The 15,191-nt window shown below is 38.8% G+C and overlaps 1 protein-coding gene across 1 annotated transcript; it reads left to right on the top strand.

Moving 5' to 3' along the window:
• The first annotated feature begins 134 nt into the window (after positions 1-134).
• Positions 135-2,315, top strand: LOC121530452 (eukaryotic translation initiation factor 4 gamma). Its single transcript, XM_041819576.1, has 4 exons — positions 135-217; positions 279-1,306; positions 1,373-1,483; positions 1,672-2,315. The coding sequence occupies exons 1-4, from the start codon at positions 135-137 to the stop codon at positions 2,313-2,315; spliced, it is 1,866 nt and encodes a 621-aa protein (XP_041675510.1).
• Positions 2,316-15,191: the final 12,876 nt, after the last annotated feature.

Below are 15,191 nucleotides of genomic sequence, written 5' to 3'. Positions count from 1 at the left end.
GTGGTGGGTGGTGGCTTACAGATCGGAAAGACCGATGTCTCAATTGGCAGAAAGTGAGAGTGCAGCGTTCTGCATCCGACAGATACGTGAACTCAACAAAAGCCAAATGTCGATCGGGTTGGGGCAACATTTCCATGGAAACCGTCGGACCAAACACTCGATTGAAGATGCTGCTGCTGCTACTGTGGGTGCTACTTTGGGGACCTTCAGCTTTTGGGTGAGTTGACAAGAGCTGTGGAGGAGGAGATTAGAAAGATAAGAACTTGATCAAGTTTTAGATCTCCTTTGGAAATTCAACTTCTGGACCTGATGCTGCGAGAGGCTGAGGGTTATCCCAGCAATGGTCGGAGTCAGAGGGATATAGACGTATTGCCAGCTGCCTCCATTGGTTGCGATGATAGTGGCTCCCAGGAGGAATTTAGCAACCTATTTGATGATTATGAGGAGAGCAAAGAGGATTGCCTGGAGTTTCTGCCTCCCTGTGAACCATCTTTCCAGGATGGACTGCCCATCGATCATCCCTGTTTCGTTAAATTACTCCTACTAAGAACTCCGCTGCTGAAACAGGATCCTTGTGCCAATTTCTCTTTGATAGCTGAAAACCCAATCACCACCACAGTGAAACCTAAAAGCAAGAAATGCAATCCAAGGCGCAAAGCTAAGAAGAGTGGGAAAGAAAATGTGTTGCTGGGATTACCCAATAATCGGACACTGAATTCCACCACAAATGCTCCCATCATCTCAACAACAACAACAGAACCGAATTCTAAAATTATAAACATAAGAAAATTAGTTCCAAGGGTCAAACCCAATACCACCAGTACAACAACAAGCACAACAACCACTTTGGAAACTACAACTGTAGAGGAAACTACAACACCAAAGGAAGAAACCACTGAAGAACCACTAGAAACCACCACTGAGCTGGAAATCACCACAACACCACCTAGCACCACCTCAACAACTACCACAACCCAACCAGCTTTCACCGCCAACCAATTAAAACGTTTGAAGACCTTTAGGGAAAGACAAAAGAGTTCCAGGAGAAAGTCTCCGAATGTGCCCGATCCCCCGCAGATCAAGCTAGATAATGTCAGCCAACCCAGCGAGGTCATCCAGGTCATAATGACCACCGAAGCTGCCGAACTGAAACTTAAGCCGGAAGTTAACACCACCACTACGGTCGTGCCTACAACGACTGTTTCTACCAGCACTTCCAAGCCGGAAACCACAACCGTAGAGAGCTGCGAAGATGAAGTGGAAACCATCAAGGTGCCGGAAAACTCAGGATGTGAAGATGACGAAGGTGATGGTTAGTTTGGGAAAGTTGTATAATAATATTACAGAGTAACTTTACGTTTTATCCTTGCAGCTTCTGATCAGTCTGAAAATAAACTTAATAACACCACAGAAGAACCCTGTGAGGACACCGATGAGCAGGATACCAATCTGTGTCCGCAGTTTATGCCAACACAAGGAGCTGGTAAGTAGAATTAAATCTACTAAAGGCGGTGAAAGGGGTTAGCTCAAGTTATCAAGAATAACTAAAAGGAGCATAGTTTGAAAATTATATAAACTCTTGTATAGCTAAAATCGCTTCAAAATTCTCAAAAAAAAATCTAGATTAAATCGCAGATTAAACTGAAATCAAATTCTTCTATTATCCTTCAGCACCGCCAAGACCCCCTCCACCATACCGATTCCGCAAGCCCGTGAAAAACTATGTCGAACCCATTCTGTATGAGGGTAACTTCGCCAAGCCGCTTCAGCGAATGCCTCCAATGGGACCCCAGCAAAGGGACTACTTTGTGACCAACAAACAGATAGTTCCCAGACCAAGACCCAAGTACAGGAAACGCATCCCTCCCTCTATCTATATGAACAACATTGTAAGGGGCATGGACTGCAGTGATGAAGTGAGTCAGACTCCTAATCAGCCACAAATGAGTTGGGATGGAGGCTTGATTCCGCGGAGTCAGAGCTTGAGAAAAATAAGACCTGAGAGAAATATGAGAAGTTTCGCACCAACACCTATAAGGCGAAATCCTTCGTATCCAAGAAGCTCAGAGGAAATGATGGAAAGGCAGTACCAGAGGGAAAGGCATCCTGACCCGAGACCACAATATCACCATTTTCCCGAGGATGAAGTACTCCAAGAAGAAAGGTCAATGCCACCGGCCACACCCACACCGAACTTGGATCCCTGTCAGCAGGAGCACGATCATATACTCTACAGTCAGCGACCACATCGCCAGCAAACGGAGCATCTCGTAGACTACCCCCAACCACCCACTTCCTCGCACTTTTTCACCTAATTAGCCTTACCCGCAACTTAGCCAAGTAACACACAAAGCACCCAGTAACCAGTTAGCCACCAAAAATAAATAAGTGCACCACCAAGCAAACGCCAAACCAGACCATCAATCAAGTGGAGTCCAACTAGATAATTAGGGAAGCTCTTTGATCTTGGCGGAGGGACGACGTCAGCAATTGAATTATAAAGCAATTGCCTTACACTTGTTGGGAAAGAGAAGGGGCAAGGGGCCCTGCTGGGTGAATAGCCACTTATCAGTCCATAGCCTCGGCTCAAATCGCTGGCCAAAAGGCACGCGCCCGTAATGACAAACCCATGAGCGGGCCATGGCCACCACCTGATGACCGCGAAAGGGTGCTTTGCGGTGGCCATCCACTCGGCCATATCGTGATGGGGGCTAGTGGGCCTCCTATTGGTATCCTATTTCGTCTATTATTTCCCGCTGTTTTGGGATGTAATTAAGACACTGTTGAAAATGTCTCTGAAGTTAGGGAAAGTTAAAATATTAAACTGTCTTAATACAAAGTTTCTCTTTTCTAAAATGAAGAATAGTTTCGGGAAAGCTAGAAACTGTATACATCAAAGACAAAGTTCAGCTTATATTTTCTCCTAGAATAACAGCTTAGGAAGAAATTTGTTAAGATGAAAGATCTTCTTATGTAGGATACTAATTTACACCTATTATAATAACGTTTTCCTCAGTGCCAGAATCGTTTTTCCCAGCTCACACATGAATGGATTGAGAGGAAGAAGCTTTTAATTGTTGCGGTTGAACAGAAAACAGTTCAAAAGCTTTCCAAAACACAAAAGAAAGGTAATACATGCTTTATGAATTCCAGGAAAATGGTTCAAACTATATTATTAAAATTGAGAATAATAGAAAATATTGATTATTTTTTAGACTATTAGCTAAAGAAACCTTTGGATTAAATCAAATCAAGAGTTGTTTTTCTAGTTTTGTTTATAAAACTTATAAAACTTTATAAGAACTTGCCTTTATAATATTTTATTTATTACATTTCCTCATTCAATGAATCTGATTTACAAAGTACTTCATTTCAATGGCATTTCAGAGTAGTGAGCACGGAATAAAAATCAGAAGATAATTTTTTAATTTATACTACGCCATTTTAGGCGTTTGAAAGTATATAGCATAGCTTCTTATCATATTCAATTTATTAATAATTAAATAATAATTATTTTGAAACCTTCGATTGCCACTTAAATGCCCTGCACTCGAAATCGTAGGTGAGTGGCTAACATATGACTGCCGGAAAAAGCCCAACACGACAAAATGCAAAATCAAAAGAGCGTTTTTGGGCCCACAGGAGTTTCCCGGCGAAAAAAACAATAAAGCCGAAAACAAATTTGTTCGCCCCAAGCACCGCTTTTCACGCTCCGACTCTCTCTCTCTCTCAGTCTCTCTTCGCCGCGGCGAATTTGGATCCGCATTCGGAGGCTGACTTTGTAAATGTCACAGGCAGGACTCCAAAGGCGGCGGCGCTCAGAGAGAGAGCGGGTGAGAGAGGTGCGGCGAGAGTGTGAAAGCATGCGGCGAGAGCGAATGGCAGGCGATGGTAAGAGGAAGAGAGAGCGGGGGTGATACGGAATTCGCCCGCTTGTTGGGTACTGATTTTCAGGTTCTCCTGGCTCTTCGCCCAGTGCGGACGTGTTTTTCTCGCTTTCCTTCGCATTTCACGCGCTGTGCGGCCAAAAACTGCAAAACGGAAAAATCCAACAAAAAAAATTTGAAATAGAAAATAGTAAAAAAAAAACCTCAAACCGAAAGCAAAACCAAGCCAATTAAACCAACAGAACGAGATCAATTGTTAAACCACCAAAAAACGAATAATTAGTGAAAATTAGTTAAACACTCTAAAAGTGCATTTAAGTCATAAATTACCCAAGAAAGTATATATATTTAACTTACTCGTATAATCTACGATTTGGCTAAGTCCAGTTTATAGAGAAAATCTTGTTTTTACCTAACGCTAATAACCTTTAACGCTAACCCTTTAAGAGTAAATCGATAAAGAATTTAAAAATAAATCAATCAATCTCCGTGAATTTTCTACAACCAAACACTGCCAATGTGAACCCATCTACTAAAAAAAAAAAAAGAGAATAACCTGCCTGAAGATAACCGAAAACTAGCTTAAACGAGCATTTAAGAGGTCACCAGCGTACTTGCAACTGAAACTGTAACAGTAACTAACGGTAACTGGGTCAGTAGGCAGAGCCCAAGTAACGCCCCCTCATCGAGGGCTTCTTCATCCACCTTCTTCAACCTCCTGCGCCCCCATCTCTTCAGTGTGGTAAGTAACCCATTCTTTACACCCCCTAGTTGTTAGACTTAGACTCTCACCGAATCCCTTAAGCTGATACCACACAGTCTCTAACTTGGCTTAGAGCAGGGACTTTAAAGCCAATTTGAATTCTGATCGAAATGAAGTGATGGGAAACCTGGGGCAAGCTGTAACTTGGCTGTGATTAGCTTGAGCTAGCCCATGGCCTATTGTTAGTCCTTCAAGTGCTGAGATATTAAACGGGTCAGTGGGTTGTCCAAGTTGTACTTTTAGGTCGCTTAAATGGGGTTTTTTCGGCATTTTGATAGGGAAGGAAAATGTGCCAGGATTTAAGGGATATTCCTGGAAATTTTTAGGGAAAAAGAGCTCAAAATTTGTGTACAATTTGAAGCTACTAATGAAGGGTATAACAACAGTTTAAAACCCTGAATTTCCAAATCATTTTTCTATTCGAAGCTGTTTTATTTTCATAGATTTTAATCCTAAATAAATCCCTTACATTCTCTGTGGTTGGCTTAATGAGTTATAAGATATATAGGCTTAAAAAATAACTCTTAAAATCTCTTTCATCCGTTAGATACACAAACTTTCTCATAAATACAAATTTATTAAACATTTAACATCCAAAAAAAACCGAAACTGTCTGCTGTAGTCCGTCAATCTGACTGTGAAATTTGTAACTCAAACTTAATCATTTTTATGCTACTAAAAAGGTAAAAAAGTCTTAGCCTAAGTTAAAGAGAAATGGAATTCCTAGAAAAAGTTTCAATATTCAAAATAATAATATAAATATTTACCAAAAAATCAATCAGGAATACAAAAAATATCTTTGCTAACGAAACTGAAAGTGAACTCAAAAAACAAGTTAACAACTTTCCAAACAACATTCCATAGCTTCGTCATACAGCGAAAACATGTGTTAGAACAAATAAAAACACAATTTTCACGAATGGAAATGATTGATCAATTCCCCGACAATGCTATCTACAAATATTGATCAACAAATAGAGAACGAAAAAAAAAAGATATCAAGCTACTTGGCAAGTGACTCAGGGCTTATTCCAGACAATCGAAAGCCATTAAATTAGCCACTATACCAATATCGGATTGTCCCAGCACACCCCTTCGATATTATATAGCCAAATGTTTAACTACTTCTGCCGGCCAACTAGGCAAACAAGTCACTGCCAAAGTTGAATCGCCACCGACTGGCAAACCAAACATGTGAGCTAATGACCATTAGCTGGGCCTCTTTCTCTATCCCCACCTGTCTGGCGTTTCCACAGCTATTTTACATAATAGCAAATAGAACGATATAGAGAAAAATAATGGAAAATAGCGAGGAATGTTCTGTAGATTACAAACAAAGGGAATCGAAGGGCAAAGGAAAGCCCAGAGAACATTGCCGTTAAATAAAAGCCCCAAATGTTGTCACATAATCGATGAATATATTCATGGCCGGTACCCACATCAAGTTTGTTCCTATCTATGTATCTTGTATCTGAAACAACCTTCACGGGAATCGATTGCTGAAACGAGATCCACAAGATGCAGCCAGCTAATCCTATTTCGTTTAAGATTTAAGCCACCTTGAGCCAACGAACCCCAGGCTTATAATTAGCATGAGTACGTGGCTGGCTATTGGATACTCAGCTAAAAACAGAGCCCAGGAATGAGGATAATTACACGCGGGACAGGTATGTCAAGTGACAGCGTGTGTCCTTAAGTACATCCTGCTGATGGCGAAGGGATATGGAAATCCCATGGAGAAAACGCGGAGAGGTAGAGAAGTTTTATGTCCAATAAAATGTACGCAAAAGGGAAAAAATAAATACTTACCTTGGCATACACCAGGCCATTTTCCTATACCTGGTCTTGTTTTTCGTTTTAATATTACGTTTACCAGCTTGATGGATTAACCATTAACATGTAACCATATGTCTTAGTAAATGTAATAAAATATCCGATCAACTTATTTATGTTTTTCCTTAACTAGAACTCGTTAAGAAACTTTTCCTAACGAAAACATGAAAATGTGCCTAACTTTTTGGGCCTGGTAGTCATAAAGGATAATCTACGCAATCAAATTTCTTGTTTGATGTTTTTTAACACAGAAAAGTTAGACTTGTTATGCATGTTTTTGGTGTCTTAACTTACTGTTACTCTTAATTTTATAAGCTTTTTAACAATATATAGAAAAGTAACCCATAAATTTGTTAAACATGACCCCCAGCCACTCATATATTCAGATTTCCACCTGACTCTTCCTTACTTTTCCATATGGCCAATGCAATTTACATTTGTTTGCCTGCTGACATGAAAATGTAAATTCAATCGAATTGCCATATGTCACAGAGGATTTTCGAGCATGTCGAGCAGAATTATATTTGCATTTCACTTTTAGGCCACCTGTTTTTCCCCATTGAAACCCAATCAATGTGTGCGTACAGTGGCCGTAAAAGGAAACCAGACGAATGGCAATTTCAAGATGGGCAGTGTTGGGGAAGGGCCATAAAAAGCACTCATCGACAGGGATACATACATATGCATATTACATTGGCCTGCATCCACCCACCTTTCCAGTCAAACTATTTCTTCTGCAGGGGGCCAAAGTCCTTGGGTATTTTTAGCCAGAGTCGGCTTTAAGGGTCCACGGTGGCTGTCGAGAGCTTCTAAGCGTGGAAAGGTTTATTATATAGCTGTGATTTAAGTTCTTAAAACAACATAGTTTGAGTAGTTAAACTAAATTTAAACTGTTATAAAGTTCTTAAGACTAAACTTCTAAATTGTTTAGAACTTCTACTTCGCGTCTAATGAACATGAACTAACCTTCTTTGTTACTTTTCTAAAACCATATTAAAATTCAAAGAAAGGTATTAAAAATGTTCTTTAAAAGTTAGTTTAAAATATTGTTAAACAGGCAACCTGGCCAAGTTTCACGCTCGTCTGTTGACATCCATTTCGCAACGCTTTCATCGCGACCTTCCCCACAAAATGCTCCACACCCCAGCCCCCCATTTCGGAAAACCTCCTCTCGCCTGACACTATTTAACCACATAAGCGGGAAAACAAAAAATCAATACCAACAACGACGACTACATTTTGCTGATTTTTGCCCACACGGCAAAATTGGAAATTTCATTTACACTTGACACGAGTCTCCTCTTCCTCTTTTATCCCATTTCCCCCCATCACCACCCACTATTTTCCCCTTTCATGTCATTTTCCTCTCATAAGAAGAACACACGTGTTTGGTTACAAAACAGTAACAGTTTTCCATATCCGCTAGGCGCGCGAGAATTTTCACCAAAATGTGGAAAAATGTTAATGGCGGAGAATAAATGAGTGGGCTTAAATGGGAAAACATCCTGAAAGCCCTTCATGAATTCGAAAAGGTCAGGCCAAATGAGTGCAAATTATGACAGGCGGTAAATCACTCATCCATTAATGTCCGACATGGTCAGGCATTAAATGATGTTTTTAAATCACTAAAAGCTTTTAAATTCTCGCCAAAAATAAATCAGGTTTCCGGAAATGAATTCGTTTGCCTTGCAATTAAAAAGAAATATAAATAAAAATTAACTTCAAACGTAAACTCCTGAAAAAATCGTTTAACATGATATATATATTTCTTATTTTTCTTATTCAAAACTTCCAAATAAATATCTGAAATAGTTTTAATATTCATTGCTACAACCTAAACATGAAACTAACTTTTTTATAAATAATTTATGGTTAAAAATTGCTTTCTCAATCGGTCTTTGCGTTTACTTTTGCTATTCATTAACTATTTCTTGGAAATAAATAACTATAAGGACTTCTACGAACTTTGAAAAAACACATTGCTGTGACTTAATGCGAAATTTCCCCCTCCCCTCCCCTTTACCAACTTTTAAAACAGCAGTAAATAAACCTTCGCATTAAGGTAATTGAATTCAATAGCAACCTGTCATTTAGCCAACGAAGGACATGCACCATTCAGTATTAATTGAATTGCAGTCTGGCGAAAACCAAAAATAAAATCCGCACTCTTCTGGTTGGTAGTTCCGCCTTTCCGCTGTCAACGGAAAGCCTCTACACATTAACTTGATTCAGTGCGTCGAAAGTGAATTTCCACAGAATTAAATTGACATGACCAAGGTCCCGCCCCTCAAAATTTCCACCCCACCGCAGCATCGTTCTTTCAATCATAGCCCGCCATCAACGTGCTCATAATGAGATAATAACAAGAAAAGCCGCAAATGCAAACGTGTTAAGCTTTGCGGAGAAAGAAGAGAACCGGGTCGAAAGAGAATGCACTCTTCAGCCGGAAAGTGCAGCGAAAAGAGCGTTTTAGAGAGGCAAATCGAGAGAGTGAAAATTCCGAAGATGCAGCGGGAAAACCTCGGTCGCAGAGCTCTCAACTTCTCGAAAACCAGCCGGCCGGATTAGTCTGCCGTGCGACTCAAACGGCAGCGGGTATCTCTACAAATTCCCGGAAAATATTCCAGAAAAATTTAAATACACCAAAATACATTCCTGAAAATCTATACATATCCCCCCAGTGCTGCCTCAAAGTTAATTTTCAATAGTGAAGTAAAAGGATTTCGATAGATCCCCCGTCGTTTCGCTTGTTGTTTTGATTTTCGGTGTCAATAACCCTTTTCCCGCTGTGTCTTGGATTTTCCCCAACCCCATTCACCACTCCAAAAATAACAAAAACAAAGCACTTTGGCAGGATTTTCGGGTGTAGTTTCCAGAGAGGAAATCAAAGCTGAAATCAAGGATCCAGGATGCCACAGCAGGCGCAGCTGAAACATATCCACGGACATGGCCGATTGCCCAGAGTGATAGCCACAGATAGCAGCAGGTAACTGGGAGGCACAACTTGCTCTTAAATAAGCATCCAACGGTTTGGTTGAAGTCCAGTTTAAAGCAGGGGAAATTGAATGAATATTCGAAAGGGTTGACGGACAACAGGGCGTATGAATGCTAACCAACAAAGGAACAAAGAAATGATTGCTAGGAGGAATTCCAACCAAATTTGATTTTCTTTGGACAAAAGACAAAGAAATAATCTATTTTAACAGGGAAAGGATGTATTTAAGTTCTCATTGAAAAATGTAGTAAATTCTTGCCATAAAACAACAACAAAAACAGCAAAAGATTAAACTAAAAGTCATTCGAAAGATTAAAAAATCTAAAAAAAAACATTTTTAATTTTAGCAAATGTTAGTAACTTTTATCTGAAGAAAGACTGCTATAACACTCAAACGCCAATAAAGATATCTCAAATAAAATCACAATACAGGCTACAATCAAGACCTGTAATGGCTAGGAAAATCAACTTAAAGACAGTATTACTGCCCCCAATTAAGTGACAATAGGGAATGGGACACAAGCAATTTCAGTTCCGTATACTCCATTCCATATAATCTCCATACACGCACATCTCTGAGCTATAGATAGAATCAAATCCAAATATCTAATCGCTGAGCAGAGTCAACAAATTGTTTAGATCGTTGATAGGGTCGTTGGTAAATCACGAAAACCTATTTGTTTATCAGTTATATCGTTGCAGAAATGACTAGTATGGACATGAGTCAAGATTATTTTTAAATTTGAAAGCAGAAGGTTATCTTGTAAGGTAACTTTAAGAGATTTGGATGGCCTTTGACTTACTTTTAACTACATCTGAGGGTGTAAGTCTATATTAGATAGTTCTTCAAGTTATGGTTAAAAAACTTATTGTTGTTCATGAGATGTGGCTTTTGGACATATTTAAATGTTTGTTTTACGATCACTGTTATAAGAATCAGTTAGTTAGTTTACTTAACTAACCAAAGAACTTTGGTATCTGACTGATATAGATACTTTCCATACTGTTTGTTGCGGTTTGTTGATGATGCCTAGTCTGTCTTTTTCTAGAGACTGGGTCAACAACATGTCAAGTGCACAGAGGGAGGGAGAGGAGGATGGCATAGAGAAGGGAAAGAGGTGAGGGAAGAGTAAAGAGGGGACAAGTGAGGAGGTCATACATACATATATGCTGAAGATACTCCCCCTCTTTGTGGTGCTTGGGCTTGTGTATTTTCTTTGTCTGTTTTGATAAGCGAGAGGGCGGCGTTCGATAAGCAAACAATATACAAACAACAAACAACAAAGAGAAGTGGAGAAAGAGGGCGGTGAGAATGCAGAAGAGAATCTGAGAAGTTGCCACTCTCTTGGGCTCTGTTAAGCCGTACATGTCTCTCTATGACATTTCCCGCTCCCGGTTCTCTGTTTTGCTTGCCTTATTCTCGCTTCATTGAGGGACATTGATCCCAATTTCCCACACCCTTTAAACCCTTTTCCCTTCTCCCTCCCCTTTGTTATGTGTGTCACTTCCGCATGCAACGGATATCTCTCAAAATGGCACACGCCATGCCGCCATACCGCCTCTGGCACCAAATCGCACCTGTGCCCCGCCTCATTTGGGTTGCACCTCTCTGCAGCGACTAATTGCAAATTTCTTTGGCAAATATCACAGCTCGTATTTGTTTGAGAAAACGTTTGGCAGAGGGCAGAGAGAGAAAAGTGCTGGGATTTAGTTTTTATTATGATTTTTAGTTTTATTAAATTGCAAGTTTTTAATTAAAAGTTTGGCAAGTTGAAGTAATTAAATTGGAAATGCCCAGCCAAGGCAGACCTTTTCAGGTTTCTAGTTTGCACTCAAAGAAAGTTTAAATAATAAGTTTACAAGTTTATTTATCATTAATTTCTTTATTTTCCTCCCAACTTAGGTTCATTAAAAGGTGTTAAAACTCTTCTTACTTTAATATTTGCTACTTCCTTTGTAAATATATAATATTTTCCATCATGCACAACCCTTCTTTCTCCATGTATCTTTCTACATATATAGATTCCAGCAATAACTCGCTTTGTAGTCATCTTTTTCCTCACTTCCAACTTATCCATGGAAGACAATAAAAACGGAATCAAATGGCCAAGAATGACATCAGACCAAAAGCCAGAGCATTTTCACACAAGCCATGGCCATCCGAGAACCCTATTCTTTGCTCTAATTGGTGGGGCAGTAAAATAAGATGCGGCACTAAAAGAGTGACACTGCTGGCTAAAGTTGAATGAGAACTGGGAATGGGAAATATTTCACTCAGAAGTAATTTATAACTCGGATGGCCTTGATTTGTTGGCTTCTGGGTTTTCGGGGTTAGAGGATGAGCTCATAGAAGGTCAAGGGTGAAAGGGTAACAAGTGTGGTGAAAAGGGATATAAGGAAAGCATGTAGATTACAGAAAAAAGGAAAGGATTTGGGAAGGATTGTGTTGAAATGATGCCTAAAAGACTATCAAGACTAACTATGCCTTGCAATTTAAACTAACAAATATTTACTTTTAAGCTGAATTTATAGCCAATCGCTAGACTTCCTTTGCCCTACCAACTTTTATAAGTTTCGGCCATATCGAATTTATAAGAAATTTATTCAGCCGCTTTAAATGGGCTAATAAAGAAAGCAAACAAATAGCTTCCAAAGTTAAACAATCTAGACGTGTTAATTTGGGATTGTTTTCAAGAGTACGATATTTAAAATCGTTTTGAGTGATCATAAAAATCTTGGCGGAAAGGTGTCAACTGAAATTCGGCTGATCATAAACCCATCAAGTAAATAAGACTGGGCTATGTATATGACAAGAATCTTAGCGGCGATAAGGTGTTTTTGCCAATTAAACCTGGAACCGAGCACCCATCGAGTGGCTCTTCAAGTGGCTAAAGTGACGCGGTGACTGGCTTGCGTTGTCGATAAGAATCGAAAGTTATCAACAAGAGTTACGTTTATTAAACAATTTGGTTGTCAGGGTGGTTCGAGTGGGCCGCGATAAGAATGGGCCATGAAAAATAAGACCAAATCTTGTCCATGACGCTCCGTTCCGTTCCGTTGACGATGATTAATTCGGTTTTTTCAAGTGCAGGTCGAGGAAAATAAGATTAGCTGGAAACGTGTACCCGAAAATAGACGTACCAGTCAAGAGAAATCAAAGAAATCGTGACGTCCAATCAGAAGTTAAGCCGATCTCAGCTGGTTTATGTGGTTCCTGGCCTTGTCAATGGAACCAACGTAAACCCGATTCTTGATTCATTCAAACTGAAGTTGGCTTATCGCGCTAATTGCCATTAATTATGGCTAAGACTGGAAAATAGATTTATTAACAATGAAATCCGAATCGAATCGGCCAGACTCGGTTTGAGTCAATTCGATTCGCCAGAATTCGCATTCAAATCTTAACAATCGGGCAAACAAAAAACAAAATAATTATTCGGGATGAGTTTTGGGTTTTTACGTCACTTGTTTTTTTAACAGGAAGATCACATCGAAGATGAAGAAAAATATTATTAAAAAATTCCCTTTCATATGAAACATCTCTCTCCCAGTATCGCTATATCTCATTCTGATTTCGCTGACATCGAAACCTGTACCTGAACCGTTTGCTTTGTACCGGTTATAACCGGTACGATTCACCTTGCATCGCAGTTGTTACCACACTTCCACTACCAACAAACAACTCAACAACAACAACAACAACAACAAGACTCGCACAGCACATAAACAACGAGTCACTGCAAAGTGAATTAAAATAATTTCTAGTTTTACAGGCACGAAAGACGTCTTAATATCATTGGCTTATTTTCTCAGTATTTTTTCGATATTTGTTTTGATTTTGTGCTTTGTCCAAAACAGTTTTGTTTGCTCGGTCACTGAATAAATTTGAATACCAAATTCAGAAATTCGGAGAAGCTAGAAGTGACGCTCGGCCTAGGCTTCTAAAGCAAAACAAACATACTTCAAAAACTTGTTGAGTTGAACTTTTCTTTTGGCTTTTTAATTGGGTTTTTAAGAGCCTTTGAGGCTGTTGATACAAACAAAATATCAATTGGATTTATACATTCTTGCAAGGGGTATTGTTTGGGTTTTGAGAAGTAACTCGTTTTAAGCATACCCATTAAGGTTAAGGGTATTAAGAAGTTTCATTGAAAAGTAAGATTGAGGTAGAAGAACGCATTTTCGATCATATATAGGCGGTGTATACCCTTGATCAGAATCAATAGCCAGTCAATAAGGCCATTTGCGTCCATCTGTCCCTAGGAATGATAAGACGTAGGGAACTATAAGAGCCGGAAAGTTGGCCTCTTCTAACAACATCTACAAGTGGCAGCGATACTAATGTTCTTATTTTTGTTTTTGAACAGAATTATATGTTGTTCATAGCTATTAATCAACAAATCTTGTTTAAATCAAAGAATTTATTAAGAAGTTATAAAGGAATTAGTATTATAGGGCCTTACATGGGCAGATGACCTAATGTCCTAGCCACGGTTATAACAACAGGTGGCGCCAACAAATTCTAAGCTGCTAGTATTTTTTGTATTTACTTAACAGAGTAGTTGGTATTCATTATTTTGGTATTTTAAACGGTAAATTCAACCAACTTTTAAGTTTTCAAACTGTTGATAAGTTTTTCCAAACTACTTGAAACCTAAAAAAACTTGAATAAAAATATATGTAAATTTCAATCAATAAACTGAGTATACATAATTATCTAATCTTTATTAGGTTTATTTCAGACTATATAATGAACATGATAAAATTCCAGTAAAGCAATTGGCTAAATTAGACAATAATTTGAATACGAATTGTTATCAATAAATATAAGCAGATAAGAAATACCTTCTAAATTTTATAGCAACAAAATCTTTTTTTTTCTAAAAAGCCACAATAATAACATAAAATCTAAATATGTATACAAAAGTAGCCCGACAGCCTTTCGAAAAAACATTCCGAGTGGAATTACTTCCTACCATTTGATCACAAAGAAATATTTTGTTTAGCTTGACACCAAGTGGCCCACATTCGTTTTTTTTTCAAGGGCTCCAGCTTAAGGTATTTCTGTTGTTGTTTATTTTCGTCATCGTGAAAAGCGAAAACAAAAGACAACAAATTATAGAGACATAATAAAAAAAAACCTGCATATATATCTAGACACGCGGGCAAGACAAAAATGTGTTTTGATAAAAAATTGTTTGTGGAAATTCATTAAGTGGGAATAGAAAAGAAAAATCTAAAAAATCTAAAAATTAAATAAAGAACACTTGTTGATTTGACTTAAAACAGTTTAAAAACACTTTTCAGTTATATAATATAATACAATAATAATCTACAAAATCAGTTCTAACCGGATTTGCCAATAGTCGTATATGAGCTATCGCCCGATCTTGTAACGGACCATTAAAATGCACTTTCGGCTAAGTAAACAGTCTTTTTCCATGCCTCTCTGATAACAGACCCAAGGCGATAAGGAAGCCCATTCAAAGGCGAAACTATCGATAAAGTTAAGTAGACAAAATTGGCGTTTAAAAACACATTTTGTAAAGTTCTCCCACAAGTGTCTCTCTATCTCTCTCGTACTTATTAATTCCCGACGTAGGCGGCGACGCTGGCAGAGCAGCTGGCAGAAACGCTCGGCAGAGGCAGAGGGTTAAGCGAGCGCAGCTGCTTCAGTTTAAAGATCGGCAAAGTTAGTTAGTCTGCAATCGCC

This window comes from Drosophila eugracilis, unplaced genomic scaffold, assembly GCF_018153835.1.
Source record: "Drosophila eugracilis isolate 14026-0451.02 unplaced genomic scaffold, ASM1815383v1 contig_764, whole genome shotgun sequence".
In the NCBI taxonomy this organism is placed as follows: domain Eukaryota; kingdom Metazoa; phylum Arthropoda; class Insecta; order Diptera; family Drosophilidae; genus Drosophila; species Drosophila eugracilis.
This window is presented reverse-complemented; position numbering and strand designations above follow the sequence as displayed.